The sequence below is a fragment of the Pogoniulus pusillus genome, chromosome 30 (assembly GCF_015220805.1).
Source record: "Pogoniulus pusillus isolate bPogPus1 chromosome 30, bPogPus1.pri, whole genome shotgun sequence".
Lineage (NCBI taxonomy): Eukaryota > Metazoa > Chordata > Aves > Piciformes > Lybiidae > Pogoniulus > Pogoniulus pusillus.
The window spans coordinates 5,963,641-5,978,718 of NC_087293.1; the positions used below are offsets into that span (position 1 = coordinate 5,963,641).

Consider the following 15,078-nt stretch of genomic DNA (forward strand, 5'->3'; position numbering starts at 1 on the left):
TGGGCCCTAGCAGACAGGTCGTTTAATGAACAAGGGGAATTTTCTAGAGAAGCCGGAGGAACGCAACAGTCTGAATAAAAGCAGCAGCAGCAGCAGCACCCCCTGCGCCGCGTCCAGACGGAGAAGCTTTCAGGGAGTGCTGGATGCAGGGGGAACGCCCCGTCCTCTCCAATTAGAGGGTGAAGCAGGAGATGGGCTGACGTGGTGGGAAGCTGGAAGGAGCAGGGTGGGCTGGGGATGGAGTCCAAGGTTTTCTGTGCCACAAAGAATCTGGGCAGCTACCCACAGTGGTGGAAGCAGCTACTCTGTCAGAGCCCCTGGCTAGGCATCTACTTCTGCACCTTTGGGGATGGGAATGACATCATTAAGTCCCATAAGAGATTTTGCTTGACCTCATGCTATCTCTCAGCAAGTTACTCTGCAGAAAGCATGGCTACTACTCGTGTGACAGACAGAAAACCCCAGGTGACTTTCCTAGGTCGCAGCTCCAAAGTACAGAGTATAAACCTGGCGCTGTTGCCCTCACCTTGCACATCCACCATCAGCAACAAACATCTTCCTTCCATTCTGCTCTTCCTCACAGGGAAATCGGCATCACTCACAATTCAACTTGCAAGTACTTTCTCACCCCATCATTTTGTGCTCTGCCACGTTTCACAACCTTGTTTTGCAAGCTTGCAGGCAGTGCTTCCCCTTCTCCCCAGGCTGATGAGCAGGTGCCTTTTGAAACTCTTCCAGGTTATTGAGCTACCATGTTAATGCAGCTTGTTTCCCATCAGCTGAGGGCACGGTGCCGGGGACATCATTTATTTTCCGTGTTTATTTATGTCAGGAGAGTTCTTAAAGGATTTGTTTGCAGCTGCTTTGGTCGCTGCTCTTGCTGAGGTTACCTCCAGCCTTGCAGAGTGCCAGCAAGTCAGGCCCTAGGAGAGCTGGAGTCCAGCAGCTTCCCTCAGTTGTTTTGATGCTGTGGAAACAACTAATTTCCTTTATGCTTCTTAATGAGGAGCAGACTCACATTTTTCAAGGCTAATATGCCCTTATGCCCCCTGAAGGGAAGGCAAGCTGTTAACCAGCAGCAATCCCTCAGGTCAAACACCTTCATTTCTGCACAGTCGTCACAGAAGGGCCAGTTCTGGGCACCTCTTTTTGGATAGCTCAGGCATGTCTCAGTGAGACTGTGATATGATCACAGCTTCCAAGGTACGTGGTCTCCCCCAGGTATGAGCTTCTTCTCCAGCACAATGTGGATGGAGATTTGTAAGGCCTTGAAAAATGGAGGCATTTGGATTACCTCAAGAGAGCAATTCCCTCTATCTCTCTCATCCTTGTGGAAGAACAAATTGGGTGCAAACTTAATCCACCTGTCAGTGCTTTTATTATTTCTCCAGGCTCAGTCACAGCTGCAGGTGGTAATTTTTGCTATATATATATATATATATATATAACCAATCTACAAACTGAGATGAGCTCCACTGCACCAGCCCTGTATAGGGTTAACACTCCAGGGGGAGTAACCCTGAACCTGACCCTAGGGGTCTTGGCCCCTCCCCAGGGGTGGGCCACACTCCAGGTGATGGTTAGCCCACTCCCCCCACTTCCTGTCCTATAAAAGAGAGAGGAGCTTGCTGCTCCTAGTCCTCTCTGCTCTTTTGCCTTGGCTCCCTCTTGACACACACACGCAGTGGGCAGCCACGAGGCAGAGACACCATCACATTGCTCGGGTTGTATCCATCCCTTTTTTGTACTTTGCTGTTTTTCCCTTTCCTTATCCTTTGTAAACTCCCCTACCTCCAATACCTTTTTCTAAGTTATTGTTAAACTTTTCCTTTTTAACTTCCAAATCGAGTGAGATTGATTTATTGGGGTGTCCCTACCTTTCTCTCTCTCCCTGTCTTTTGGGAAAAGGAGGGGGAAGAGGGGAGGGCACTCTATAAATTCTATAAATTGTCATTGGGTCTACTACATTTATTAGAGTCTCTGGGAATCTGCATTTGAACCCAAGACAAGCCCCTAGCTCAGGGCTCCACACCAGACCCGGTTCACCACCAGGAGCCAATGGACAGACCCTGCACCTTTCCCTAGCTGGTCCGATTCAGCACCCTGCCAGGCTCCCAGCTCCTACCCAGAACTTCCAGCTCTTAGGAGCATCCTAAAGCGATGCACTGGGGAGCTGGCTGCCAATTAATTTTCTCCTTAGGGTTCAAGGCTACCCCAGCAGAGGAGAGCGTGCCATATCGATTTCCTCCGTTGTCCTCGCAACCATCCGCGCAAGGAAACATTTGTTACGTTGTGACAGATCCCTGTGGGGGCCGCTCAGGCGTCCTACCCGCTCGCACGGCAGAGCTGCCAGCTTTGCCAGAATCTCTGCTTTAAAGGGGGTTGCAATGTTAATTAAATTTCTGCAGTTGTATCTCTGGGCTCTGAATAAGATCCAAGCCTCCGTGAGCACGTGAGAAGGGCTCAGCTCCTTGTCTCCATTCAAACCTGGCTCTGAACAAGTCTGGCTCCCAAGGCTGAATTCCTGGGATGCAACAGCAGAAATACAATACTGGCCCCTCACCAAAAGGGAAACAAATTCAGCCATGTCAGGATTCAGACATGATGTGGACCTAGATAACCTAGAAGCTGAGAGAGGATACTCAGAACTCCAAAAAAACCCCCAGATGTCCTTGCCCAGAGAATCAATTCCTCTGAAGAGACAAGAAGAAAAAATAGTGTCTGCGATGCAACAGCCAGGCACAGTACAGGAGGGACAGCAAGTCACCCCAAGGACTCTGGAGGAATTCAAAGCAAAGCTCCTACAACTCCAGCTCCTTCTGATGACACACAGCTCTTGCCTTGGGCTGGCACTGCTGACCTCCACCAATGGGGCTGGGCTGTTGTAGACACTGCTTTCCAGGAAAGCATGGGAGGAAGATGAGCTCTCAAGCCTGGGGAACACAGGAGATAGGTTGCTTTTAGTAGTTAAAATTCCTTAGAAATTTAAAACAGAGGCTGTTTGTTCAGGAAGAAGATATTAATGAGATAGGAAGGAAGCTGTGAAACTGAGGCTTCCTAAACAGCAGGGCTAGATCCACTGCCTGGGCTGTTACTGTGGCAGAGACAGAAAATAGGCATGTGGCTCACCAGGATTCTGCAGGGCTGGGAAACCACAGCAGAGGATGGAAAACAGCCTGTTGGTGCCAGGCTGGCATTTCCTACACAGCATAGCACAATTTCTGCCAGCTGTTACAAAAGGACCCAGAAGTAAGGTGGCTGGTGGAGTCACAAGACACTTGGCATCAGCACATTTGCTCCAGGGCAGCTACTAATGATTGCCCTTAGTGGCCAGAGCTGCTTGAGTGCGATGGAAGGGCGATGTTGGGCCCTGAAGACAAGACACTGCACGTTAGCACTGCTGTCGTTCCCAGGACGTGGTTGAAGCCTTTCTGAGAAGAGCAGCAGAGTGGTGGTGAGTCTGTGCCTGCTCTGTGGCTAAAGGGAACACCTGGGCAAGCTCAATCCATGTCAAGAGGAGGGTCAAAGTTTGTGTAGCTGTCAGTGAGGGTACTTCCCAGGAGGTAAGTGGCAATTACTGCACAGCAAGAGTGAGGAGGTGCAGAGGGCACTTTGCAGTCTTGATCCACTTGAAACAGCGACCTCTGTCACCACACAGGGATTTAGCGACCAAAGGTCTGCCCCCAGGGGCAGGATTTGAAGGCTGGAAAGCTCCTGACGAAGCTCACTCCATCCCTCTCCTTCTATTAATACACACAGCAATACAAAAGGCACGGGGGAAGCAGCATGGGGGCTGGGCACGGTGCAGAGCCAGGGGGAGAGCACAGCACCTCACCCGCTCTGTTGGGTGGGCTTTCAACTCCACCCAGCCCAGCCCCATCATCTCTTCTCCGGTATTTTCCCAGTTTCCACAAGAGGGCACCGGCACGACACCGATGGGGACACACCGGCACGACACCGACGGGGACACACCGGCACAACACCGACGGGGACACACCGGCACAACACCGACGGGGACACACCGGTGTCCCCGAGCAGTGCCTGCCCGGTGCGAGAGCCTGCCCGCAGGGTCCGGGCACCACATTTCACCTTGGGGCTTCGCCTGCAGAAAGAAACCGGTTGATGTACATCTCCCAGGGGAGCTCCCTGCAGAGGCTGGAGGCAGGGAGATCTCGGCTCTGGGGCCCTGCCTCACCAAGGCTTTGGTGTAAGTCCTTTTGCTCAGAAACTCCTTTTGCTCAGAAAGGTGACTTTCTGGAACAGTTCTGCTAACACTGGGTGGCTGCAGAGAGGAGAACGGGCCTTTTCTGGTGAGTGCAGAGGGACACCCACTGTCACCCATCTCCTCCAACCTCTGTATCCCCGTCCAGAGCTCAGGCAAGGAGCATGAACCCTCTGAAGCTTCTCTTCTGGCTGCTGTTTGGATCCAAACTCTGATGCAAAGAAAGGTCCAGTTGGAAAGAGACAAACCAGCAAAAGTAATGCACACACACACACTCTCCCCAGTAACAGAAGCATGGATGAAAAAATCTGGCCCAGCTTTTTTCTCTACCTCACACACCTCTTACCACAACACAGGGCTCTAAAATGTCCATAAGGCAGAATTCACTTCAGGGCACCACTCAGGAGAGCTGCATCCTGCAGCTGCAGCTAGGACAAGCCCAAGTCCCTGAAGTGCTCCTTTTCAGTGACTGGCTGCCAGCAGCATCACAAGCAGCAACAGGACTCAGCGCTGCCAGGACCTTGCCATGGTACAGCCTAATAACACACAAATGCCATCACCATCTACATGTTAAGGGTAGGACACTGAAACCAGGACACTTGGCAGCTGCATTTATGTTCATATCACAACCACACAATCCTCCACACTGCCAGGGCTGAATGGGAAACAAAGCAGCTCTTAGGAGCCAAATGCTACCCAGCGCTGATCCAGCAACCATTGCTCAGATGAAGTCACTCAAGCTGCACCTAACCCCAGGGAGCTGCAGCAATAGTCAAAGCAGAGCACCCCACCAAAGCCACCCACCTCCAGGCTGGACTGTATACCCTTCATGAAGGGGAAGCCTTTGACTACTAGAGGCTCAGTGCTCAGAGCTTGGTCAACAACTACATCTCCTGCCTCAAAGCCTGGCAGATCAGACACTTGGTGCTCTGAACTTCAGGCAGAGAAAGAGAACTTTAGCATCCTCCTGAGTGATTTTTTTTCTTAACCCAGATCAGTTTATAGGCCATCAAATCACTGTTACTCTGTTCACTGCCCAGATGAGACCCTGGAATGTGACAGCTGAGTTCCTCTAGATTATCTTGATCTTGCTGGACACCGAGTGAGCGGCACCAAAGCATGAGGTATATTAGAGACACCAAAACAGCAACAGATCCTCTGACAGGCCTGTCATCCTGTCATGAAATATGACATGCATCCAGCCCAGCAGGAAGAACTAGATTGCTGTACACTTTAGTGCTGGCTGAGGCCATGCAAGATTATTCCTCATTGTAGAGTCTCATTCATCAGACCTGAAGGATACATTTCTACAGCACAAAGAAAATACAGTGAAAATCCCAAACCACCTACCCCTCTTCAGCTATGCCTTTCTATACAACATGTTGCCATCTCATGAGGGATTTCCCTTTAGTGAACCCAATTTCCACTTGCTTTTGAGCAAAAATGCATCTCTGACATGAGGGATGCAAAGGTAGAGACAGCATGGCTTGGTAAACAGCAATGGGGAATTTGCCAGGCAGCAAAAAGAAGTAAAAAATGGGAAACAAACAAGAAAAATAAAAGCCAATTTAATAGAGAGAATTTATCAAAGGGTGTAAAGATGCTCCTGGAGCAGTGCCACTGGCTGCCCTTCTGTTGGTGGATGTGCCAGAGGGACACTATAAGCATGACAGCAACCCCAAAGTAAACACAAGTACCAAGGTGGGAGCATGCCTGTGGGCTGGTGGGAGCTCCCCACAGTGTGCAGCCTCAGCCAAGCACCAGTGGGGACACAGGGCTGAGTGGATGTAGTGTTTGTGGAGGAGACTTCACATGGTGGGCTTGAGTGAAACAGAAGAGACTGCTTTGTTTTTCCTCTTGTTCAGTGATAAATGAGACCTGACACCCTTCCCCAAAGGCTGAATTCATCAGCTCCGGAGCTTACAGGTAATTAGATCTGGAGGCATGGTAGGATTGTCTCTAGCATCCATGGTATCGTTTTGCTCCTTGGGCTTTCCTTGGGATCTTATAAGCGAGCTTCCCAGGAGCTGTGGGAAGACAAAAGGAACGTTTTCTTGTGTTACACACTTGGGCCAAACAGGCTTACAAGGTTTTGGTAATTATAGCTCCTTGAGAAAACATTGCCTCAAGGGTGGCTGGGGGGAGCCAGAGACACTGAGCTCTTCAGCCACAGCTTCAACTTGGAGAGAAGCGTGAAAGCCTATCTCTTGAGATGTGCTTCAGCCACAATACCAGCAGCAGGGCCTCTGCATGTGCCAACAGCTCAGTGAGAAAAGCAAATCTTCTTTAAGGGTTGACAGACACGCACACAGTCAAAGCCTGAGAACAAACAGTGTAGCCTATAGCTGGCAGTATTGTGGTCTACAGCTGCCAATTAAGTGCATGCTTCCTCAGATGAGTGTTTCCTGGCTTTTCTCTCAGTAGGGATCTCATGGGAACCTCTTCCAGTCTTTTCCATCTTTTCACCCTGTTCAGGTCCCCTCCAGGGTCCAGCTGCTCACTTGGTCCCAGCATTGCTCTCAAAAAGGCCTGGTGCAGTGAGGTTCCCAAAGTCTAGCAACAACCCATAACGTTCCCTTTGGATCTCTTGGTAGTCTCCCATCTCCAGCAAGGCATATTTGGTGGGAAGTGGAAAAATCCAGAGCCAGGTGGTTTGGTATGGGAGCCCTGAGAAAACTGAATGCATTTTCAATGCCCTCACCATGGTGTAGGACAGGCAACCTCTGCAAATGAAGACAAAGCTGTGGACAAAGCAGTGCAGATCTCTTATCTCCTGCTGATATTTTGGATGAGGGAATGTTTTGTCCTGAATCCCCGGAGGAGTACAGCTGTAGTGGGATGTGTGAGACACTGGAATTGCAGAGCAAACCCAGGATGCAAGGGCAATGTCTGAGCTGCCAGGTGACCTCCAGCAGCCGGGAGCTGAACCACAGGAGACGCCAGTTGGGGTTTGTTAAATGACAAGACGACATAATCTAAACGTCCATCAGCTTCATGCAAGGACCTTGTGACAGAGGTACAATTGCTTTTGTTCATCCAAAAGATCAATATTGTCAGGAGGAAATAACACGTCGGCTGGTGTGAAGAACTCCATCTGACCACTGACAGTTAGGAACCCTCTCTTAAGAAAATAATATACAACTCCTGAATACGCTGCCACTTTCCAAGTCACTGTATTCAGACCCTTTTCCCTGCGGATCACCTCCAGATTGCTTGGAAGAACCATTTTCTGTGCACATGGTTTAGCCTAATGCAGGAAATTCCTCAGATTTAAGCAGGTCCTTCTCTATGATATCAAACTGCCAAGAGGTCCATCTGAAGATGGCCCTCCTGGGTGAATATTGGTGTTTACCCCAAATCAGGACCTTCCTTTGAGCAAACCTATTGTCAAAGGCACTTTCCCATTAACGCTCATCTAAAACTCTCCAGTCCTTCAGCAGCTTCTTGCCTCGCCCCCGCATGCCTGCTTTGTTTTGCGCTGGATTTAACTTTGCATATGTGGTTTGTTGTGGGTTTTTTTAATATAACATCAAATCTCTTAATTCTCTGACCTAGAAATCCGAGACAATCCTCATAAAAATCTGGGACAAAGAAGACGCAGCTGCACGCGCGCAGCAGCAACAGCTTCCCAAACTCCCAAATCTACCCATTTAAAGTGATTTTGATTAAAGAAAGCATTCTGAGAACTGTTGCTGTCAGATCTCAGGTTATTTTGAAAGCAAATCCTTGGCTTTCAAGTCCGGCTTTACTCTGAACAAGACACTTTAAAGAACAACGATGGGGTCGCCGCGTTTAGCATCAGCTGGTGATTGGCAGCAGAGATGTGAGGACTTAGCCCTCCCGTGCTGTCACCTCCACAAGGCCAGCTAGGACCCGAGAGCCATGCAGGGTGCACTCCTGCTCGCACAGCATACAGAAACAAGAGTTCCCTCAGCCACAGCGTGACCTTTTCCCAGAGCTGCACAGCCCATTCCTGCGGCACTTTGGCCAATGAGTAAATAATGAGACATTAGCCCGTGGCCCTGCTGATGAATCAGAGCGAGCCACCACTGGCACTGATGGACTTGCAGGGACAAAACAGGGTGCTGGGGACATCCAAGCCTACCCCCTTCTGCCTTGGTTTTGTGACAACATCACTCGTGTAACATCTGCATCGTTCTCGTGGCCCCACCGGGGCCAACATGCGCGGTCCTACCAAGATGCCAAGCTGGAGAGCCGCCTCCAAAGCCAGGCAGGGGACGGGACAGGCTGCAATTCCCACTCCTCACTGCACGCTTAATGTAATGAGGGAGAGTAACGACATGTGGCAGAAGGAGCCAGGTAAGTGCACACGGGCAGCAACCACCCTTGTGAGTCCCCAGGAGTTAAGGGAGACAGAAAGGTGCTGAGGTGCAGTTCCACTGCACACTGCCACCACGGATGGTGGAGCCTGGCTGGGAAGGTTTTGCCCCAAGCTGGGGGAACTTCTTCGACTCCCCCAGTGTTTTGCTGCAGTTTTCAAGGATGAAGAGTGAGATCACGGTGGGAGGTTATCTGCTCATCCCCGGCATAAACCATGGGGAAGTCTCCAGTGACAGCAGGGTTTCACCCACCTGTTCTGAACCCTTCCAGAAGGCAGAAGCTCATTAAAGCAGGTAATTTAGCTTAACTACCCTGGGTAATTCACACGAGGTCCACAATAGCAGCCCAGCCAGATGGAAATTGCATTACTGTATCTGGAGGGCTGAGGTGCTCAAATCTGAAAGGCAAGTGGTGGTTCAAACCAGCCAAGGCTTTAATACCAGATTAAATGCTTTCATAGGAGCCTATTTGAAAGGTGCCAGCTTTTGACAATCCAGTGTAGTTTGCATTGTACTTTGGCTTCAAGAGGTACCTTAAAATGTAACCAGCAGCACTTAATTTTATTTTCTTTTTCTTTTATTTTTAGCATGGTAGCTTAACTTTCTTGTAGGGAATTTATGAATATGGGATGCTCCATACAGGAAGGGAATGAGGGCTTTAATGACAGAGGGGCCAAGCAAAGCTCCTCTCTCCAATGCTGTTGGCCTGAATGCCTCAATTGTTTAGGGAATCTATTGAGCATTTTGTTCTAGAAGACTTGCCATTTTAGAAGGCTGAATGAAGCTTCAGCTGGGATTATCAATTTTTAATTTCCCCATTAGCAGAAACAGAAGGTTACAAGTTTGGTAGTTTCTCCTGATAGAAGGAACAGCCTATTTCTATACTATGAGATTTTACTTTCAGAGGGCTAATTATCACGAGCCTTGAATCAGGAGCTAAACCGTGTCTCAGGGACACCTGCCCAATCCCTGGTGATTAAATGCAGCAATTTAGGAGAGCTCCTGGTTGATACCCAAGCAGGTGAGAGCAGGAGGGCGATTGAACTAAGATGTGCAGCTACACATAAGCATCTGGAAGTGACAGCAGCAGGAGGCTCCCACCCTCCTGCAGGCAGGAAAAGCACCCCAAGAACATCAAGAAGGAGCCCATTCCCCGGGCATGGGCAGGCTTCTGCCTGGAAATTCGGCACCTGGGAGATGCAGGGCACAGACTTGACACTCAGCTTCCTGATGTGGGGACACAGAGGAACCTCTGTCTATCCCCCTGGCCCGGGGGGTGCACAGTGTCACAGGGCTCTGTGCCACCCCGTTTCTCCCCACAAGCGCATCCTTGTCATTCAAATGAGAACTGCCACAAAGACGAGGGCCCTGCCCTGAACAAAGAGCCGCTTGGGACGGCGGCAGAGGGGGTGTGGGTCTGTGGTCTCCACCGATGAATGCAAATGCATCCATCCCCTGGGAACAACTTCTCTGGGAATAACACAGACAGGCTTTGTGAGCAGGACGCCGAGAGAGGCATCACTTATACGCAAGCCCCCAAGAATGCCCAGCAAACCCCAGCTGGAGAAACGCCTGGGGGGCATGCACAGACCTTCCTCATCACCCCTGACCACAGAGTCAAGAAAAAGCAGCTCACAGCCTTTTTTTGTGTCTTGCAGTCAAACTTTCCTGGCACTCCTGCATCCCTTGGCCACTGACACCAGAGCCCACAAGAGATGATAATGGTGATGCTAATCACCACCATCTCTGCAGTCAGCTCCTGTCCTGCAACCCCCATGACAGGGCAAAGCATATGCCTCAGGTCCAAGTTTGCTCAGAGTTGCCCATCCTCAAGTCACAGCTTTTGCCCAGTGCCCTGTGTTCCAGTGCAGAGCTGCCACACCTGCAACGGGCAGTAACATAGCTCCGTGGGCAGGAGCTGCCTGTTTAACAGCCAGCTCCATTCCAAACCAGCAGTCCCCCAGGTCACCACCTTCAGTGTACAGACTCTACTCTGCCAGCTCTTCTGAAAAATAAAACTTGAAGGTAGACCTCCCTTCAGACCTCGTTCAAAGCCCAACGAAGTGAGAGCTCTCGTTACTCTGTTACTACTAATGTATATGAAGTTTTTGCTGCTGGAGCCCCTGAGACACTCAAGCCCAACAGCCATAAAAAGATGCAATTTGTGAACGCAGGGCACTGTGGTGAGGAGAGTTGGGCGTGGGGAGGGGCACGGGGACCATAAAGGCAGCAGTGTAAAATGCAAAGTAGTAAATCTCAAAAGCCACACACTAAAATTCAGGGGAAATCACTCAAGTCAAGTTCTGTTTCATCTGCTATTTTATGCTCTCTTTGTAAAGGCAGCTAATGGAGAACAATAAAAACATTAATAATCAAGTTAGATTTATAAACTGGGCAGGATATTCCACTAGTAATGAAATCTGGAGAATCATTCTATGTTATATTGCTTTGGGCAGCACTCTAACAAGAACTGCCTCTGAATTATAGTCCTCTCTCATTTTGGTGAACTTTAATTTGGCCCAGCACCACTGTTGCATTTCAAACAAACCTCTAGCAGGACTAGAGTGCAGGACGCAGCTCAGAGGCATGGTCCTGCTTGGCACCAAAAGCCTCTCGGCTGCAAGAGGGGGGATTTGGGATGTAAAAGCTCTGTTGACATTGTGCTCTATTTACTGCAGAGAATTGCTGGATATAATTTCCAAAGGTTAGTGGAGCTTTCTATTGCCATGGTTTCATGCTTCCTAGTTTTCAAATATTTGGTTGAAATGCATCACAGATCTTTAATTTCTTAGTTGCTTCATAAAGTGGATGGCAAATAATTCTTCTTAAAGCTCACACTTCCCACACAGGACTATTTTCCTGACAAACACCTCTGAAAATACCTGGCATTTTCTGCTGCCTGATGCTCATTAGAGGGCAGAAGCACAACCTTGCTTTACAGTCGGCCCCTTCACAATCACACCAGCACCATCTCGAGCCAGAGAGATGTATTTGCCCCAGCAAGCACACAAGCTCGAGGGGAGAAATCACCCCAGATCACATCTGACATCATCTTCTCTGTACTTCCCAGTCTAAATCAGCCTTAGTCTTAACATAGGACTCTGTAATTCCTTTCTCCTGCACTCCACTTCTGCACTGTTCTCACCATCTCTTTTTTGCTTTGCGAGGCAGACACAGCTCTTCAGCACGGTTTTTAGCTACTACTCAAATCCAGTCCAGGACAAAAAAAAAAACGTACCTTAATGCCTCAAAGATGTCAGTGATCACTAATAAGCCCCCCTGAGTAACATTTAACCTGTAAAAGACGGGTGCAGCATGTATGGTAGCCAGGGTAAAAGCAGGTCAAAGACGAAGTTTGAAGCAAATTGACTGGGGCAGAATACATCCATCCCCGTGCCGTTTGCATGAAATATTAATCCCGGCTCCAACGTTTGGTTACAGAGGAAAGCAAATGCATCATATTGATGCAGATGTGCCTCATCTTGCCCACATTCTCTATTCTGCCTCGAGCTGATGGGGAAAGACAGACTTTGTCCTTCCCAACAGGCATTTGAACACCGAACTGGAGCAAAGGCTTGGCAGCTGAGGCTCCATAGCAGTGTCCTGACACACTGCTCCGTGTGAGGTCTGCTCCTTAGGTAACCTGAAAATCCGCCTCCTCCTCCTCACAGCAGCTCACAGGTGGCACTTTGAAAGTGGCTGAATTTCAGGGAATTTATCCAAATTGCTGGGCTCACCCAGGACTGCTCACCCGTGCCCAGGCACAACCAGTTTTCCAACGCTCGGATGTGATGTAGCCATGCGGCTTCTCCGAGGTATGGCTGGTACCAGCGACAAGAAACTTTTACCCCTCCAAGAGAAAAGCCTCCATGTCCCCACTCAGAGGAGCTGGTGTGAAGCTGCACAGACCTGCTGGCACTGTAATCTAGCAAGGACATGACCTAAGCCCTCATTGCCTGCTAAAACCTATCATCTCCCTGCAAACGGAGCAGGCACCTGTGAGCAGAGAAGCAGGACCACAAAGATGCTCAGCTGCGCACACCACCGCAATGGAGTCAATCCTCGGCCTGCCACCGGCACGGAGCAGCCCCTAACACATCCCCGAGCGTGTTCCTGTCCTCAGGTATGGCTCCTACTCCAAACGTGTCATTGTACCCCGCTGGCTGGCAAGAGCTCGAGTGGCTCCGTCACAGGCAGAGAGCCCTGGAGAAAGGCCAGCCCTTTCTCGGCGCCTGAGAAACCACCAGCCATGTGTGAGCGCTGCTGGGACCACCACCCCGCGGATGCTGGGCGCAAGTTGGACCACCGCGCCAGGGTTCAGGGGGACGCAAGAGTGGGTACGGGGAGGGCACCACTCACTGCGTGCAGAGGAGTGTGCAGTGGTTGCACAGGGATCGCACCGTGTACCGGGTGTAAAGTACGGGGGAAGCACGGGCTTCCAAAGGGCTCCAAGCAGTGGGTATGCGGTGGAGGGCACTAGGCGCAGAGCGGGTGAGCAGTTACCAGGTGCAAGGAAAACACCACACAGAGACTGATGGGGAGAAAGGGCACCGAACGACGGCTACAAGCCGACGAGCACCGGCTGCAAAGGTAGGGGCTACTGGGAACATTTCAAGCTGCCGGAGCTCGTCCGGCACCGCGGGGCCACCGATGCCCAGAGGCTGGGGGTTAGATGATCCAGAAGGGCAGGTATTGGGTAAGGGGGGAGAGGAGAGAAGCGGGTGGGGAGGGGGTCGCGGATAACTCACAACTCCTCGGGTGATGTCGTCCGCCGCGGGGGTGGGCGCCGCGGGGGCTTCTTGCCACGCCAGCCACAGGGCGACCACGAGGAGCATCTCCCGGCGGCGGGCGCGGTGCCGGGCGGGGGGGCTCAGCATCCCCCCGCACCCCGCGCCTCCCGCCGCCCGCCCCGGCAGGGCCCGGCCCCGGCCCCGCACTGGGCTCCGCCGGGCCGCCCAGCTCCGCGCCGCATCCGCGCTCGCCCTCCCCCCGGGCTGCGGCCCCGCCGGGGGGGGAAGGCGAGATAGGGAGAGCTCCGCTCCTGCCCCCGCTCCGCTGGGAAGACTCCGCTCTGCTCCGCGCTACGTTGCCGGGGAGGTTCCGCTTTCACGCCGCTCCGCCGGAGAGGTGCCGCTCCGCGTTGGCACTCCTGAGCGGGCACCGCTCTGCGCTGGTCCTTGTCCGCGCTGCCGGGGAGGCTCCGCAGCCAGGGCAGCGGGTGCGCGATTACATGGCCTCGTTCCCGCACCCCGCGGAGCAAGAAAGTTGCTTCGGGCGCTGCCGCGAAGCAAAGCGCGGCTCGGTAGTGGCTGCTGCCCGGGGCTGCCGCGGCTCCGTCGCTCTTGCCATGCACCCCTCTGCCCCCGGCCGGCGGAGGAGGAGGAAAAGATGCTAATGAGGGAGGCGGTGTCGGGGCTCCGGCGGGGAGGGGGCGGTGCAGCGCGGTCTGGCCGCTGCGCAGCGCCGAGCACCGGCCCCTCTCCCCGCGCGTCCGCGGTTCGCAGCGGGGACTCGGTTCCTGAGAGCTGATTGTGTCACCTCCCGGCTTCGTACCGGTGACTGGCCGAAACGCCTCAGGTTTCCGATACGCTTTTTTCTTAGCATCGCATCTTTAAGTACCAGCCTCATCCTCCCGCGGTTTTTAAGGTGCTGTGGTAAAGACTGATGGGTGCATCTCCGACTGAGAGCTAGTCTCAGCCAGACTACTGTCTGGCTTGTCCCCATAAACAGCGCGATGGGTTCCTATAGCCTCTGCAGCGTGTCCTCCCATGAGAGCTGTGTATCTGCCACATGCTCTGACAGACCAGATGGCAGGGGACACCCTGACATCTCCAGCTCCTGCCGGTTCAGGATGAAAATGTACTTCATACTTAGCATCTGTGTTCCCCAATTCCTCTTATCACATTAATACACTCAATAGCTTTGGAAATTCTCTTTACAGATGTTTTAAGATGGGGGCTGTAAATATACTCTTTTATTTTCAGTGAAGAACTGGCAAAGACGAAAAATCGCTGCCAGCTGCTACTGGGGCAGAATTGTAACGGGCGTCGGTATGACACCTTCTGCACAAATAGATTAATTCGGCAATGAACCGTAGCTGCTCCTGGAGGTGTTTAATATCAGACAGGATAAAAGCCAAGCAGTGAAAGAGGAAAGAAGAAAAAAACCTTTGTTCAGAAAAACTGCTTAAAGAGAATTGACAGGGAGACCTTGCTTCCTGCAGGCAAGTTTGTGCTACACAGTGTCCCCTTGAGCTGGGCTGAAATTAATGCTCCAACATCAGAGAAATCAAATGGAAAAAACCCTGGATAAAATGGGCTCAGTGCCTCAAAGCTACCTGTCCTCGTAGCTCAAGAACTCTTATCTGGAGAGCTTTGCCGCTCAATAAAGCAAAGTTCATCTTAAGAAGCCCAGCAAAATCCACTGGTTCCGAAGATACCCACGACCACCTGGTGGCAAAATCTCCGTCTCCCGTGGGGCAGTTCTCTCTCCACATACCCCTCTCCTATTTCTAGG

General features: G+C 51.5%; 1 protein-coding gene across 1 annotated transcript in view; it reads right to left on the minus strand.

Moving 5' to 3' along the window:
- Positions 1–13,515, minus strand: part of MMP17 (matrix metallopeptidase 17) — a 74,031-nt gene extending 60,516 nt beyond the window's left edge. The window contains exon 1 of the mRNA XM_064168391.1: positions 13,311–13,515. Within this exon, the coding sequence (XP_064024461.1) occupies positions 13,311–13,439 (129 nt within the window). The 5' untranslated portion in view covers positions 13,440–13,515. The remainder of the gene's footprint in view (positions 1–13,310) is intronic.
- Between the last annotated feature and the right edge of the window lie 1,563 nt (positions 13,516–15,078).